This window comes from Triticum aestivum, chromosome 1D, assembly GCF_018294505.1.
Source record: "Triticum aestivum cultivar Chinese Spring chromosome 1D, IWGSC CS RefSeq v2.1, whole genome shotgun sequence".
Lineage (NCBI taxonomy): Eukaryota > Viridiplantae > Streptophyta > Magnoliopsida > Poales > Poaceae > Triticum > Triticum aestivum.
The window spans coordinates 373121378-373139541 of record NC_057796.1 but is presented as its reverse complement, the minus strand read 5'-3'; the positions used below and the strand labels follow the sequence as shown (position 1 = coordinate 373139541).

General features: G+C 49.3%; 1 protein-coding gene across 1 annotated transcript; it reads left to right on the top strand.

Annotated features, from left to right (window-relative positions):
• The first annotated feature begins 7356 nt into the window (after positions 1-7356).
• On the top strand, positions 7357-10622 carry LOC123182171 (uncharacterized). The gene is made up of 2 exons (XM_044594649.1): positions 7357-8319; positions 9665-10622. The coding sequence occupies exons 1-2, from the start codon at positions 7565-7567 to the stop codon at positions 10482-10484; spliced, it is 1575 nt and encodes a 524-aa protein (XP_044450584.1). The 5' UTR covers positions 7357-7564; the 3' UTR covers positions 10485-10622.
• Positions 10623-18164: the final 7542 nt, after the last annotated feature.

Here is an 18164-nt window from a genome sequence, read left to right as displayed (position 1 = left end):
GCCGGTGCATCCAAACCCCGTGATATGATACAGTCTTTCACACATAAGCCTCCTTATATCTTCCTCAAAACAACCACCATACCTACCTATTATGACATTTGCATAGTCATTCCGAGATATATTGCCATGCAACTTCCACCGTTCCGTTTTATTATGACACATATCATAATTTGTCATATTGCTTTGCATGATCATATAGTTGACATAGTATTTGTGGCTTGGCTACCATTCATATTTTTTATGCATGTCATGCTAGATCATTGCACATCCCGGTACACCGCCGGAGACATTCATATAGAGTCATATTTTTGTTCTAGTACCGAGCTGTAATTCTTGAGTTGTAAGTAAAGAAAAATGTGATGATCATCATTATTAGAGCATTGTCCCATGTGAGGAAAGGATGGTGGAGACTATGATTCCCCCACAAGTCGGGATGAGACTCCGGATGAAAACATAAATAAAAATAAAAAAGAGTGAGCAAAAAGAGCCCAAGAAAAAAGAAGCCGAAGTGTCGAACAAAAAGAGAGAAAAATGAGAGAAAAAGAGAGAAGGGACAATGTTACTATTCTTTTCCACACTTGTGCTTCAAAGTAGTAACATGTTCTTCTTGATAGAGAGTCTCCTATTTTGTCACTTTCATATATTACTAGTGGGAAATTTTCATTATAGAACTTGGCTTGTATATTTCAATGATGGGCTTCCTCAAACGCCCTAGGTCTTCATGAGCAAGCAAGTTGGATGCACACCCACTTAGTTTTCTTTTGAGCTTTCATACACGTATAGCTCTAGTGCATCCATTGAATGGAAATCCCTACTCCTTGCATTGACATCAATTGATGGGCATCTCCATAGCCCGTTGATTAGCGAATGTGAGACTTTCTCCTTTTTTGTCTTCTCCGCACAACCTCCAACATCATATTCTATTCCACCCATAGTTCTATATCCATGCATGGCTCATGCTCATATATTGTGTGAGAGTTGTAAAAGCTAAAACGCGTTAAAAAGTATGAACCAATTGCCTGGCTTGTCATTGGGGTTGTGCATGATAAATACTTTGTGTTAAGAAGATGGAGCATGACAAGACTATATGATTTTGTAGGTATAACTTTCTTTAGCCATGATATTTTGGAAAGACATGATTGCTTTTTAGTATGATTGAAATATTATTGTTTTTATCTCGATATTAAACTTTTGTTTTGAATCTGATGGATCTGAAATTCTGAATATCACGCCACATAAAGAAAGATTACATGATAAACATGTTAGGTAGGATTCCACATCCAAAATTCTGTTTTTATAATTTACCTACTCGAGGACGATCAGGAATTAAGCTTGGGGATGCTTGATATGTCTCCCACATATCTCTAGTTTTTAATTGTTCCATGCTATTATATTATCAATCTTGGATGTTTTATATGCATTATTATGCTATTTTATATCATTTTTTGGACTAACCTATTACCCTAGTGCCCAGTGCCAGCTGCTATTTTTTCTTTGTTTTTGCCTTTACAGAAAATCAATACCAAACAGAACAAAACTTTTTGACGATTTTTATTGGACCACAAGACACCCTAAAAGCTTTGGGAGGAGGCCAGAAGAGCCACGGGGTGGCCACAAGCTCACAGGGCGCGCCCTAGGGGGGCACACCCTCCAAGCTTGTGGGGCCCCTGTGGCGCTTCCAACCCTAATTTTTCTTTCATAAATACCCAAATATTCCCAGTAGACTAGAGGACACACCAAAAATACTTTTCCGTCGCCGCAAGTTTCTGTCTTCGTAAGATCCCATCTAGGGACCTTTTCCGGTACTCTGCCGGAGGGGGATTCCCCCACGGAGAGCTTCTACATCAACCTTTCTGCCCTTTCAATGATGTGTGAGTAGTTTACCACAGACCTACGGGTCCATAGCTAGTAGCTAGATGGCTTCTTCTCTCTCATTGATCTTCAATACAATGTTCTCCTCGATGTTCTTGGAGATCTATTTGATGTAATCTTCTTTTGCGGTGCGTTTGTTGATATCCGATGAATTGTGGGTTTATGATCAGATTATCTATGAATATATTATTTGAGTCTTCTCTGAACTATTTTATGCATGATTTATATAGCTTTGTATTTCTCTCCAATCTATTGATTTGGTTTGGCCAACTAGATTGATTTCTGGCAATGGGAGAGGTGCTTTATGATGGGTTCAATCAGGCGGTGCTTATTCCCAGTAACAGAAAGGGACATGACACATATTTGTATCGTTGCCATTAAGGATAAAAAGATGGGGTTTGTTCATATGGATCTATCCCTATACATCATGTCATCTTGCTTAAGGCATCACTCCGTTCTTGTTAACTTAATACACTAGATGCATGCTGGATAGCGGTCGATGTGTGGAGTAATAGTAGTAGATGCAAGCAGGAGTCGTTCTACTTGTCACGGACGTGATGCCTATATACATGGTCATTTCCTTAGATATCGTCATAACTATGCGCTTTCTATCAATTGCTCAATAGTATTTTTTTACCCACCGTATGCTTTCTTTCAAGAGAGAAGCCTCTAGTGAAAACTATGGCCCCCCAGGTCTATCTTTTATCATATTATTTTCAGATGTATAAAATCGAAAACACAAAAAATACCTTGCTGCAATTTATTTGCTTTTATTTTATTTCGCACTTTTACTTATCTTTTATATCTATCACTATCAGATCTCATCCTTGCCAGTAACCGTGAAGGGATTGACAACCCCTTTATCGCGTTGGGTGTAAGTATTTGTTTATTTGTATAGGTGCAATTATTGGAGACTTGTGTGTTCCTCCTACTGGATTGATACCTTGGTTCTGAACCGAGGGAAATACTTATCTCTACTTTGTTGCATCACCCTTTCCTCTTCAAGGGAAAAACCAAAGCAAGCTCAGGAAGTAGTAATCCATAATAAGATGAGTGATTCAAGAGGTCGCAATCTCCATATGAGTATGAATAGAGTTATAACCCTGATCTTACAACTTGGAATTCCTCTTACAACGGTGATGATGAAATGAAATGAGTATGAAGGTGGAAGAACAAAACAAGAAGGATCTCCGGTGGTTCTTCTTCTCTAGGTCTCTACTCTCTCTATTTTGGATGATGTGGCAGTGGCTGGGTCTCTCTGATGCGTTGTGTGCCTTCACGACAGTTGCTCCTATAGATGAGGTGAAGCACCTGGCGCCTGGTATGACTGCTCATACGAGCGCTTACGCTCGTATGGTTGGCCGTCTTGCATTCTGGTGCGCTTGGTGGTGAATCTCCCAACATGGAAGTTGCTCCATTTGACTTGATTTGGAGTAATCCTCATTGGGTTCCTTCCAAAAATGATTTTTTTTCCTGCCAAAACAAGTTTTCTTCTCTCTCATAGGATTAGCGTTAGAAGTAGCCGAGGAATAATGGAAACCCGATGAAAACCAAGTTGACACAAATTCTTGAGCCATTAGATCTCGACTGCAAGCGGATTCTTTTTCCCCTATTCGGTGCTCGGCTAAGTGGCGGGAGGTGCTCGGGTGGGAGCAAATGTTGGCATGGTAGTCGTTGGCCTTGGATCCGATCGAGCATGGTTAGATCAGGATTACCGGTTAGGGTTTGGTGTTGGCCGGCTATGGCCATAGTGTTGTGTGGCTAGTGAATGTGACTACTCTACCTACTACGTCTATAGGGCGTGTTCGTGTGTGGGGAAACTGGTAGTCTTGCAGGCCTAGGTCCATGTGGATGTTCTGTGGGTACGGCTGTGTGGGAAGATGGGATGAAGACATGTCTCGGCTTTGGGCTGGGACCACCGATGGCAATGCTTGTGGGCGCTGTTGACCATGTTGGACGTGTCACTGGTATCCTGCCTCATCCCCTCGGAACCATGATCACATGATGGTGGCATATGTGCATCATCTCCTGGGGCATCATTATTAAATGGGTTGTCGGCAAGGGAGTCTTCTGGAAGATGGCGGCGGTAGTGTTATAACTTGTGTGGCAACCATGTCCCACCACAATGGTTGCAACAATGGTTTTAAAAAGGGCTAGTGATGTCAGGGTGAGCGATGTCGGGTTCGCAATAATGGTTGCGGCAGTCGACACTTCACCATATTGGCGGGGTTGTCTCTGGTTCATTTTTGCAGTGAAGTCAGAGATACAAAGGTGTGGTCTGGGGTTGTGATGATGACGGAAAGTGGGTGTCCTATTTTGTGATCTTCTGTGGTGCCATCTTTCCATAGTTCTCCTCCACTAATAGTCTTCACAGTCAGAGCTTTGCAGTTGTCGATGCGTTGGATGGTTGCTTGGCATGTGACTTCTCGTGGCCTCTGTGTTGCGGACTTGGTCGGCGGTCGCCGGCGGATAACTCGAAATAGCTTGGTGGGAAAAGTGATGATGATGGCATCAATGTAGAACCTCGGTTTGGTTTTGCTTGCGATGGTGTGTGATGTATCTTGTGTGTGCATAATCACTGGGTTTTGGTAGTTTTTTGCTAATTAACCAGACAACTCTCTCCTTCTTAATTAATGGATCGGTTTCTAAGGACTCTGATTAAAAAAATCATTCTTCTTCGCTCCATACTAAGAGAATCTCCAACAGTACCCCCCCCCCCCCCACTCCCCCCATATGTTCGGGCGGCAGTTCAGACATCGCCTAGACAAAACAACGCCATCCAACTGAACCCCCCAAACCCATTCCATATGTATGGGTTGTCCGGTGCCCCTCAAATCCAATCCATATGTGACATGCATTTACAGCTGCTCGGACGCTCCCAAACGCGCCCGCCACATTGGATCCAACAGACCGGACCCATAGCAAATCCCTCCAAATAGTCCCCAATCCTCGCCCAACATGCCCACTTCCCCTCACACTTTTTTCCTCGTCCATGTTGTCCGTCGCCTACATTTGCCACCATCTTCACCCTAGCTTCGCCGCCATCCCCAACCCGCGGTGCTTCCCTAGACGCCACCCGGGACATCCTACTTCGTTGGGCATACACCTTATCTGGCATATGTTTGACCAAATGTTGGAGTTGTTTTGTTAGAATATTTTGCTCATTTGTACGCAAAGTGATAGATTCGTACGATGATGCGTTTTATTACAAGGATCTTAATGAGTTCATTTTCAAGATTCGTGGATGATCCGGACATCGATGATGGCGAAGATGATGACTTAATAGTGATGATGAGAATCAAGTAGAGAGGAAATAGGAACATGTTCTGAACTTCAAGGGTTCGATCTCGGGAAACATAGTTATTGGCCGTGATAGGATAAAGAGGCAACGGGATCTCTACGATAACAAGTTCAAACTCGACTCGGTATTTCATGAGTGTTTTTTCAGCGCCACTTTTGGATGTTGTGAAGGCAGGTCATCCTTACTTCACGCGGAGGAAGGATTATCACAGGCAACTATTTTCTCTCCTATGCAGAAATGCACGATTGCTCTGGTACAACCGGAGATTTCATTGATGAGGTCATCTGGATGGGGGAGAGGACATGCATTGAGGCAATGGTGAAATTTTCCTAGGCCGTGGTAAGTGTGTTTGGACCAGAGTACATGAGAGAACTAGTTACGGAGGAGGACACATAAAATTTATTGGCAATTGGAGAAGCAAGAGGTTTTTCAAATATGTTTGGTTTAGTCGATTGCATGTGCTGGCTATGGAAGCACCGCCCGATAGGCTTGTGCGGCCAGCATCAATGAAACACCACCATCATATTTTGTTTCAGAAAAGGACGATCACCCCCGGCCTGCACTGATTACGATGCACACAACCATATTTTATTAATGTTTAGGAGTATCAATCTCCAACATCGACATAGTACTAAAAAATTATTACAAGCCACAACCGACACAAATAGGAATATATGCCTACGCACATAGTCTATTATTGGACCGTCGTCCAAACCGGTTGTACGTATCCCGTGCTACCATCTTTCATTGGTTACACCCAAAGACCATACGCCCCCGCACTTCTGCATGTCGCAGTAATGACCACATACGGATCCATTCTATAGTGCGGAAAATAACGTGCTAAAATTGTGAACTTTCACTCTATTCAAAATACAGTCATTACAACAATTCCAAATAGCCCAAAGCAAAGCACAAACACCCACACATATTTGTGCCTTAGTTTGGCCTCAAGCCCTCTCAACTAGTTACCAAATATATCAACAATACTGGTCGGTGGAAGTAAATTAAACATCGCATGAATCATGCGCCATAATAGAGTGGCAAATGGACATGCAAAAAGTAGACGGTGCACTGTTTCCTCTAGATCACAGAAGCAACACTGTTTATTGCCTTTCCATTTACGTTTTGCTAGATTACCTTTAGCAAGAATAACTCCAGTATGAACAAACCACATGGAAATTTTAATTTTGAGTGATACTTTTGTTTTCCAGATGTGCTTTGAACGAAGTCCAGAGTTGATTAAATCTATGTACATAGATTAGAACGTGAAAACCCAAGGCTTAAATCTATGTACATAGATTAGATTGTGAAAACCCATAAGGCGCCAACTTTCAACGCAATGTGTCTGGTACATTAGTGAGGTTAATACATATCAACCATTGAACTAAATGCACCCACACAGTCCACTTATCCCCGATCAAAGCTCTCCTAAACTAGATATTCAGTGTATTTGACCCTAATACAATGCTCACATAGTATTTCTTGCACTGAACAATAGTTTACAAAGAAGGATACCGTGAAGCAAGGGGCGTGTCCCCAAGCCAAGTATCCTCCCAGAACCTAGTTGACCGACCATCGCCAATATGAATTCTTCCCCTATTGAAAAAAGCAACCTTAGTTTTCATCAAACCCTTCCAGAGGGGTGAATTAAATGGTTGCTGGTGTATTTGTCCGTCTCCTAGCACAAGATGGAGAGCATATTGTGAACTTCCTAGAGATGCATCGACAACTTCAAGATACCCATGCACAAATGCAACCACTCAGTGATAATGTGGAGCATGTGTGGATGCACACTAGAAATAATTGAATTTTATATTTGAACAATGCACCATGAATACATTTTATGTTTGAACAATGCACCATGAATAAATTTTATGTTTGAACTATGTAACTTTCTCCCGGAATACATTTTATGTTTGAACTTTGTATGTTTCTCTCCAAATAAATTTTATTTGCGTGTTATATTCATTATTGTTTTGCTTATTCATATTGTCCAACGATCGAACCACATGCATGTATTTGAGATTTTGGAATTGGAGGTTGCGCAGACGGATATATTGGGACGCATCGTGGACCTATAGGTGGTCAAATTTGTACAGTGTTGTACTCCTGTTGGAGATGCTCTAAACCCTAGCCACAAAAGATCTTCCCCTTCAATCTCACCTTCTTCCTTCCCTCCCACCGGCCCCTTCAAAAGAACCAAGCTAACACTTATAGCTTGTACCGAACCAAATAAACCCCCAGTTTGAAATACACAGAGGCACTGACAAGCACACATGCGCGAGCTTCTTCTACTCTCTTCACCAGTTCGGCTCCATATCTTCATCCAACTACTCCTGTTGCTGCTGCCGGTTCTCCGCTCTTCTACACTTCCCATCAACTGTCACACCGATGGTGAAGAAGCAACCATTGAGCTCGCTCTTCTACCCCGCCAACTCGGCCAACAACGACACTCCGCCGTCGTCGCCTCCCACTCCGACGGCCACCCCACAAGCATGGATGTGGCCGTCGTGCAAGAACCCAACCGCTCATTCCTTCCGGTCCCCGTCCGCTTCTGCGGCGGCAGCGGTGGCAGCCAAGAACACCGCATCCCTTTTCGTTGACTCCGCCGAGTCCTCCTCCTTCACCAACTCCTCCGCGCGCATGCACCACGACTGTGCCGCCTCCGACAGCCTCTCCACGGAGTCCGAAGCCTCCGGCGCCGCGGCCGAGGACATGGCTGACGCCATAGTCCGCGGTCTCCGGTCCGACCGCCTCCGCTTCGAGCCCCGCGCGCCCTCTAGCTCCATCCTGGAGAGGAAGCCACCTCCAGCACCCGCGCGCGGTCATGAGGCTGCGGGGGCGATGTCGTTCGGCGGCGGCGTCGCGGTGGCGTTCGAGTCCGCGGACCCGTACCGGGACTTCCGGTCGTCGATGGAGGAGATGATGACGGCGCACGGCGCGGGCGACTGGGACTGGCTGGAGAAGATGCTGGGGTGGTACCTCCGCGCCAACGGCAAAGGCACCCACGCCGCCATCGTCAGCGCGTTCGTCGACCTGGTCGTCACCACGACGGCCAGCTGCTCCTCCGGCCACTCCTCCTTCACGCTCGCCGGGAGCGACCTGGAGAGCAGCAGCGCCGGCCGCAATGGATCTTTCCGCCTGAGGTGAACCAAATCAATCTCAGGCTTTCAGCCGCTCAGCTACGTGTCCGCCCGACTGCGTGTGCTACGTGAGTGTGCCTCGATTCATTTTGCCATGTAGTAGTAAACTGTAGCAGCTCCAGATTAATTAATCTGTACTAGCCTCTGGTTGTTCGTAATCCACGCTGCGTTACTGCTCCTGCGAACTGAAACTAAGCTGTAACCCGCTAGCTGCCGGCGACCGAGCGCCGGTAAAACATGCACGCCGACGCCGGCGTAAGAGCTGACGACGAGAGCGGCGCGAGCAACGTAACACGGTACTACGTGCGCTTCCCAGTAATTGTGGCAGCCAGCGAGAGAGACGCGTCGTCACAGCCGGACAAGGAACAAGTTTGGACCGATTTCCGGAGGTCGCTGTGAACTCGACGTAACAGATCTGGTCGTACGTACGCGCGCTCGCCAGTCGCCATACATGTGATGTGAGACGAGCTACGTACAGCGAACGTCTTATCGTCAGCGGCTTGGCCGGCCGGCCGCACGGCCGGACGGACATGCATGGTCCCCGGCGCCATGCACGTGCCGTCGATCGAGATCGATCGGTTCCGCGCGCGGGTTGGCGTCGACGTTGATGCGACACCGGAAGGTCATTGTTGATCCAGTTGTGGCGTAGCTATGTCACGTTCGTGAGGGCCGGGATCAAATGGCAAGCTGCCATACACCCCGTTGCCCCGCTGCGTCGTCTCAGCCTCTCAGGTGAAAGGAACGGTGCTGGCGGCTGCTCCACGCCGGCCCCTTTCTGAGGTCCAGTGAGTCTCATGTGGATGGGGGCGACTGCTTTGCCTGCTCCGCAGATCTGATCGATGCCGCGCCCACCGTGTGGCAGCTGTGCCGTTTCGTCGGACGCCATTAAATAGTTTGAGACCTTCTCGTTCAATTAGATGGGCGGCCCTGCTTCCATAAAAAGAATCTTTGGCCCATGGTCCCGGCCTGCGTCCATGGCGCTTCGCGCCTTTTTACCCTCGCTGTTTTTCTAAAAAAAAAAACACTCGCTGCTGTACAGTGCGTACCGAGTAAATTGCATAAAACCACCACTTTGAAGGCTCGGTTTGCGAAAAACACTAGGATACAGTTTCTCTGCAGAAAACATCACATCTTGCGTAATGGTTTTGCAAAAACCACTGATCGGCGGATCTGACCATGTTAAGTGAGTTTATGACAGGTAGGGCCCGCCAGTCAGGCTGACGTGGCATCAATTTCTCACACCGTTACATCAAAACGTTTTGCTGGACGCGGGACCCGCTTGTCAGCGAAACACTCCTCCCTCTCTCTCTCTCAAACCACTTGCTCTTTGCATCATTTTGTCGAGCAGGTGGCGTGCAGGTGTTGTGGGGCGCGGGAGGTTCGTGGAGGCGGTCTCCAGTGACGCTGGAGCAGGCCGTGACGACGTCGAAGTACAGGGGCGCGGGTGGCAGGGGTGCGCTGCCGGAGTTCGTCGGCGCGAGCAGGGACGAGGGCATCTTCCGCGTGCCGCTACAGCGGCCATGCACCTTGGCTGCTCGCCGGAGTTCAAGGTGCGGCTCCACCCGGCGCTGGAGACGCAGGTGAGCTCCTTCCAGCGGACGCTCGCTTGCGAGCCGCACCTTCGCCAGCTTGGGCAGGGGCGGAGTCCGGGCTTCGGGTATGCGACGAGCGGGGATGCCTCTATCCGACTGGATCTGGACGAACTTGGCGGCGGCGAGGTGGTTCCAGGCGAGAAGGTGCGCGGCGGCCGGTTGGTGAGTTGCGGCTGGTCCGCGTGCGCGCGCGGGTGGGGTGGGGGGCAGCGCCAGCTCCGAGAAGATCGAGACCCACCGCCGCATGGCAGCAGGCCGCTCCTCGGCCGGGCGCAGGGGCGGGACAGGCGGCGTCCCCTGCCTCGCCCTTGGTGCGGCAACGGCGATGACGGGCCTCTGCCTCAGCCGGGGTCGGGACGGGCGGCGGTCGAGGTCGGGCCGGCCGGTGGCTGTGGTCGGGACGGACGACGGCGCGGCTCTGCCACGGCTCGGGACGGGCGGCGGTGTAGTGAAGATAAGATGAACCCTTTTTCTCTTCCAATGACATGTGGACCCCATAGGGCCACACATGATGATATAATAGTACCAAATGTCGCCGTTACATGTGAGATGTTAAGCGGTGCCACGTCAGCCTGACTGGCGGGCCCTACCTGTCATAAACTCACTTAACATGGTCAGATCCGCCGATCAGTGGTTTTTGCAAAACCATTACGCAAGATGTGATGTTTTCTGCAGAGAAACTGTATCCTAGTGTTTTTCGCAAACCGAGCCTTCAAAATGGTGGTTTTATGCAATTTACTCGTGCGTACCCCACCCGCGGAACCCACGAGTCACTGGCTGAGAGGGTCACTGTGTCTTTAGCTCCTCAAGCAAGCAGTGATGTATAGAGATATGTCTATATCCTAGGGTATAGAGGGAGAAAATATGTCATCCACGCGGTACTGGGAATGTTTCTCACGCAATGGTACGATGCTCTACTACATCTTCCACTAAGGAAAAACGGTTTTTTTTACCGAATATCAATTACACTCAGCTAGCAAAAGGAAAATTGGTGGTTTTTGTTGTGTCTATGGTGGATCTCATCTCGTGTGGTGCCGTCTTTGTTTGGGTGAAGATAAAGGTCCAAGAACAAGGTTGGAGGCTTGTGGGTGGCAGTTCCGGTGTTTTGCCTCGATGACGTCGACGGCATGTAGAGGATCTAGGTTTCGAGGAGCATGGGGATGATCCCCGATCGACGTGCCACAGCGACAATGGCTTTGCCAGCGACTGGCCTTTTCTTCAGCTCACAAAGCCTTTATGGGCGATGGTGTTTCTTCGTCCTCGAAGACGGCATGTGGCAAGGATGGCAGTTTGCAGAAATCCGCTTCAATGGATCTTGCAAATGTTTCTGGGCATGTGTCCTCTCTTTTTCTATTGTGGTTTTGACGATTCCGTGTTGTAATTTGACATCTGTTTGATGGTATATGAAATTTCTCAAAACAAAAAACCACCCGGGGTACCACATTACTGCCCGTCGGAAATCTGTCCAAGTTCGGTCAAAGTCCTTGCGCGGCTAGAAGAATAGTTCCTAAACAAGTGGCAAATTAACTGGGTGACAAACCCATACCCATGAGCAAATGAATCAACCTATACGTCCCGCACGTCCAAGGTACGGCGCTGCCATCCGCATGCAAAGGCCACCGGCCGGCGTACGGGCGGGCGGCACGTTGCCCACCACGCCTTCCCGTACATGCGGTTGCGCACGGACACGAGCGACCAACGCATGCGATGCGCGCGCGGGGCAACGGGACGGCCCTCGGCCGTAGTAGCACTCGGACGACGAACGCGCGCGCCGCCGCCCCCGCCATTCGGTCGAGCACCGGCCGCCCGGCCGCTGGGTGCCGGAGCGGCGGGCGAGCGAACGAGCCAGACGCGCCCGACGCCTCGCTCGCCCGCCGCTCCGGCACCAGGGGTGTGGTCCAGGCTCCGCCTCTGTCACTGCCGCTAGCTATGCTCGCTTGGTGCATCAGTGCATGCGCAGCTTTACGCAGAGCCTTGCATTGATTTGTTGCACTAGCTAGGGCTCGCGCTCTCACGCAGAGTACACGACGTTTGTTGTTTTGCTTCGAGCGTGTGGGCGAGTTGATTATGTCCGCATGTGCCCGCAGAGTAATCACGACCCCCATCTTATGTAGCAGAGCCACTAATGGCTGACGGCACACCCGGCCTGCATGCTGCGTGCGGCCACCATGCATGGTAAAACTTGCTCAAGACCGAGCGAGGAGTGAGGAGCGTGGGCGGGCCACCGGATCATTTGCCCTTTTGCGGCCGATCCGTGACCGGAGCTGGAAAGGAGCGAGACCGCTTCACATCAGCCAGGCCAGCGTGTGTGCCCCCTATTATTAGAGTAGTCATTATGATATACGACTTTCAGTCCAAGTCAGTTTTGTACCCCTACCCTAAGTCGGTTTGTACCCTCTTATATACTCTTGTATGCCGCACCAAATCATCAATAAGAAACAGTTTTATTCAGTTTTCATGGTATCAGATACCGGTCCCAGGGTTTAGGGTATGGCTCCGCCAACGCCACCGCCGCCGCCGCCCGGCTACTTCGAGCGCCGGGCCGCACTCATCGCCAAGGCTGCCAACGCCGCGGCCGCTTCTCTCTCGACCCTTACCATAGCTCCACAAAACTACCCTGCACCCATCCTCGCCGCACCAATATCTCTTGCTGACACAATCTCCGACGCCAGCCCCTACATCCCCATAGTTCTTGATCTCGCCGCCCACAACTACTACCATTGGAGACATCTCTTCGATCTCCACCTCGGCCGCTGCAACCTGCGCTCGCATGTCGCCGCCAACTGTCTTCCCTGCCCCGACGATCCGCAATGGTTGAAAGACGATCTCGCGATCGTCCAGTGGTTCTACACCCGCATCACCACCGAAATCTTCAACATGCTCGATCACGACGGCGCCACCGCTGCCAACATCTGGCACTCCCTCCGTCAGCTCTTCCAAAGCAACACCGACGCTCGGAAAAACGCTCGCCACACCGAGCTTCGCAATATGGTGCAAGGAGACGCCCCGGTGAACCTGTTCTGCCAGCTCGTTAAGACCATTGGTGATGAGCTCCGCGAACTCGGCGATATAGTTAGCGACTCACAGCTAATCAATATCGTCGGCGGCGGCCTCAGCGAAGACTTTGACAAGCAAGCCTCGTTCATACCGATGATACGGCCCCCTCCTACCTTCGCTGAAGTTCGTTCCTTGCTATAACTCGCGGCGGAAACACAAGCTCGCAAGGACTCTCGCCCCAAGGTCTTTCATGCTGCGGCTCATCCTCCTCTGCCGTCTACACCAGCGCCGCCTTCCAGGCCGGCTCCTGCCGCCGGGCCGTCCGCATCGTCATCTGTTCAACCGCCCCCAGGCTGGCGTCCTAGTCCGAACTACCGCGGCAAAAACCCTATCTACAGGCCGCCGTCGACTCGTTCGGTTCCGCCTACGACATCACCAGCACCGAGTCCTGCACCACCCACCAGTGCTCCATCTGCGGTTGCATGGCGGCCTCCTCATGATCCTTGGACGGGGCTTGTTCAAGCATGGCCCATGCCCTGGTCCGCTCCATCCACCCTCGGTGCTCCGCCGGCATACTCAGGTGCCTGGCAACCCGGCCTTCGGCCGCCTACTGGTGCTCCCGGGGTTCTCAACCCCCGACAGCCGGCCAATGCCTATCACGCCGCCCCGACGTATGCTCCTTATGGTCATTACAGCACCGACGGTGGCGCCTACTACACACCTCTGCCGACCGTGCTCCCGACGCCACTCCCACCACAGCCGGCCAATGCCTACTACACTCCCCAGCCGGCCCTACTGCCTTCACCATCGTATCCGCCGGCACTGCTTCCGACGCCACCCTCACCTGCGACGCCGAGCTGGGATCAAGCTGCCTTTCTCCAGGCCAAGAATAACTTTGCTGCACAAGGAAACTCGGGTACGGATTGGATCTTTGATTCAGGGGCCTCTAGTCATATGTCTGCATCTAGTAATTGGTTATCTTCTTGCACTAAATCTCCTTTCCCTTCCATTATCCTTGGAGATGGATCATCTATTCCTATATATTGTGTTGGTCAGGCTCAACTTCCCTCTTTCACCAAACCTCTTTTACTTCGCGATGTTCTAGTTGCACCCGCCCTCATTAAAAATCTTATCTCTGTTCGCCAATTTACTTGCGACAATCTAGTTTCGGCTGAATTTGACCCTTTTGGTTTATCTGTGAAGGATTACCTGACCAAGGCCGAGATCGCTCGCTTCAATAGCTCCGGTGATCTTTATTCTCTTAATGGAGTTCCTGCCGCCACCCCTCCAACATCCATGCTGGCCTTCGTCGATCTCTGGCATCGTCGCTTGGGCCATCCCAACCCCGCCGTCTTAGCTTCTATGCTTAGTGAATTTACCATACCATGTAATAGGGACTCTCATAATTCTGTGTTTTGCGAGTCTTGTCAATTAGGCAAACATGTGCGTCTTCCCTTTAGTTCCTCTAGTTCTTGTAGCACTTATCCCTTTGAATTAATACATTGTGATTTATGGACCTCTCCCATTGCAAGTGTTTCGGGTTTTAAATACTACCTTGTTATCCTGGATGATTTCACCCACTTTGTCAGGACTTTTCCTCTACGCAACAAATCCGAGGTCCATTCTCTTTTCCTTAATTTTCAACGCTATGTGTCTGTTCACTTCTTCCTCCCAATTCGCTTTATCCAATGTGACAATGGTCGCGAGTTTGATAACATTAAAAATCGTACTTTTTTCTTACAACATGGCATCCTGCTTAGGTTCTCATGTCCCTACACCTCCCCTCAAAATGGTAAAGCAGAACGCTCTCTTCGCACCCTCAATGATATAGTTCGCACTCTCCTCATTCAATCATCTATGCCTCCCAAGTTTTGGGCTGAAGCCCTACACATGGCCACCTTCCTTCTAAATATTCGACCTTCCAAAACTAAACCCAACACATACTCCCTATTATTCCCTCTTTCTTTCCCACCCTGACTACTCCGCGGTTCGTGTTTTCGGCTGTCTCTGTTTTCCCAATGCCTACGCCACTTCTGCAAATAAATTGTCACCACGCTCTATCCCATGTGCTTTTCTCGGCTTCTCTGACGAGCACAAAGGCTATCGCTGTCTCGACCTTCACACCGGACACGTTCATGTCTCTCGTCATGTCACGTTTGCTGAGCACATTTTTCCTTTCTCACAACGCACTACTACACCATCCAACACCCCTAGCTCCGCAAACACCCCCTCTCCCCGTCCTTTCCAACTATATACTCCCCTACCTGCCGAACACAACTTATCACCACCACCATTAACACCCACCATAGCCAATCCCAACCATACACTCACCCCACCCGAGACGTCCCCAACACCCCCGACCCCTGCTCCCTCCCCAACACCCCCGGCCCCTACTCCCACTCCACCACCCAGCCCTGCTCCCACTCCACTACCCAGCCCTACTCCTTCGTCCGACTCTTCCGCTGCGCCGGACTCACCAGTACCCACCTTACCCCCTCGTGCTATTCCTACAGCAGCCCCGATTAATGATCATCGCATGCGTACTAGGGCCAAATCAGGATTTCATCAACCCCAAGACCGCCTAAACCTTCATACCTCCGTATCTCTCACTTCTCTTCCAAAGAATTACAAAACTGCTCTACTTGATCCCAATTGGGCCGCTGCCATGCAAGAAGAATATAATGTTTTACTTCAAAACAACACCTGGCAACTTGTTCCTCGTCCTCCCAATACAAATATTGTTTCTGGCAAATGGATTTTTCGCCAAAAGTTCCACTCCGATGGGAGCCTCTCACGATATAAAGCCAGGTGGGTTTGTCGTGGCTTTTCTCAGCAACAAGGAATTGATTACAAAGAAACCTTCTCTCCTGTTGTTAAACCTAGCACCATTCGCACCGTTCTTAGTGTTGTTGTCTCCTCTTCATGGCCCATTCACCAACTTGATGTTAAAAATGCTTTCCTCCATGGTTCCCTTCAAGAAACTGTCTACTGCCAGCAACCTCTGGGTTTTGAAAATCCATCATTTCCAACTCATGAATGTCTTCTTCAGAAATCTCTCTACGGTCTTAAACAGGCCCCACAAGCTTGGTTTCAACGCTTCTCCTCCTTCATTCAAACAATAGGCTTCACTCCATCTCTCTCCGACACCTCTCTTTTTGTGTATCATCAAACTTCTGGCACTGCCTATTTACTTCTCTATGTAGATGATATCATTCTTACCGCCTCTTCTCAAAAGTTCTTAGATCATATTGTCTCTCTTCTTAGATCTGAATTTTCTATGACTGACCTAGGACTCCTTCATCATTTCTTAGGCATTGCTGTTGTTCGAGATTCCTCCAGCCTTTTTCTTTCCCAACGCCAGTATATTCTTGATCTTAATCGTGCTGGCATGCTTGACTGTCAATCATCTCGCACTCCTGTCGATACTAGTTTTAAACTTTCGGCTACCGGTGAACCCTTTTCCGATCCTACTCTCTATCGTAGCCTAACAGGTGCTCTCCAATATCTCACCATTACTCGTCCTGAAATCTCTTTTGCTGTTCAACAAGCATGTCTCTATATGCATGATCCCCGGGTTCCTCACTATAATCATGTTAAACGCATTCTTCGGTATTTAAAAGGAACTCTCAATCATGGTCTCCACCTCAATAATTCTTCTCCAAACTCGCTTACCGCATACTCTGATGAAGACTGGGCTGGTTGTCCTGACACTCGAAGGTCCACTTCCGGTTTTTGTGTTTTTCTTGGTAACAATTTGATTTCTTGGTCTTCGAAAAGACAGGTTATAGTCTCACGTTCGTCGGCCGAGGCTGAGTATCGCGCTGTGGCACATGCCGTTGCAGATACAATCTGGATTCGGCAGTTACTCTTCGAGCTACACAGGCCTATTGAGCAGGCCACTATTGTCTACTGTGACAACATATCAGCAGTCTACATGACCAGCAATCCAGTTCAACACCGACGCACAAAGCATATTGAGATTGATATTCATTTTGTTCGTGAAAAGGTTGCTCTTGGTCAGGTTTGGGTGCTTCATGTTCCCTCTACGGCTCAGTTTGCTGACATTTTCACCAAGGCACTGCCTACTAAGCCGTTTCAAGATATCTGTTTCAGTCTCAACGTAGTCGAGCCTGCCGTTGATACTGCGGGGGGATGTTAGAGTAGTCATTATGGTATACGACTTCTAGTCCAAGTCAGTTTTGTACCCCTACCCCAAGTCGGTTTGTACCCTCTTATATACTCTTGTATGCCGCACCAAATCATCAATAAGAAACAGTTTTATTCAGCTTTCACCCCCGAATAGTTTGCTCGTACTACCGTGTTCCCAGCTTTTCCAACTCATCCATGCATGCCTCTCCTGGGCCAGCCCGACGCCCCTACCAGTTTTCGACGTACCGCGCGACGTAGATTGAGATGAACGTTAGTCATGTCGCTTGAATTCCTGTCCCTCGGCCACTATATATGTTCTGTCCGGAAGACAATGAAAAGTCGTTTGTTCGGTAAGTACAAGAGCATCTACAACCGGTCTCCTCAAAGACCGGTCAAAAAAAATTTAACCCAGACAGACTTCTAGTACTGGCCCTATATACGTCCAGACTGGCTGACATCCCTCGTATTCAGCCCATATCTAAAACGGATATGAGGAGGCCCGGACACGTCCCCGCCACGTCGGACCAAACAGGCGGAAACCACCTCAAATTGCACCAAAATAATCAAGTCCACCAAATCCACCGTCTTGTTCCCGCGTCCGAGTCATGTCCGTCGTCCACCCTTCTCCCCCATCGGCGCCGCCGGTCCCATCCGCCGCTCTAGAGGGAGAAGAGGAGTTGGAGAAGAGAGAGGTGTGTCTCAAATGAGAGCCCGAGAAGGCCCGGACTATTGGGTCAATAGAGATTGAGAAGGAGACGTTGCAATTTGCTCGAGACACGGAGGATTCGAGATAATGTTGGCGGATGCAAGCCTCTTGGATGAGCAAGCAAAGAAGTTTGTGGGTAAGAAGAAACAGAGCAACAAACGTAGGGAGTAGAGGCATCGGACGAGAAACGGATGGCGGCAGAGTAGGCGGCACAGATGGCCGCGACAGAGCAGGCGACACAGATGGCATTTGGCGAGTGATCCATCATGTTGGGCAGTCATGGCTCGGACTTGATTTTTTTTTGGCATGTCTTGATTGTTGGACAATGATTTATTTTACTTTTTTGCATTTGTTGAAGTGTTGAATTATAATGAATTTGTGCCATATGATCCATCGTGCATGGA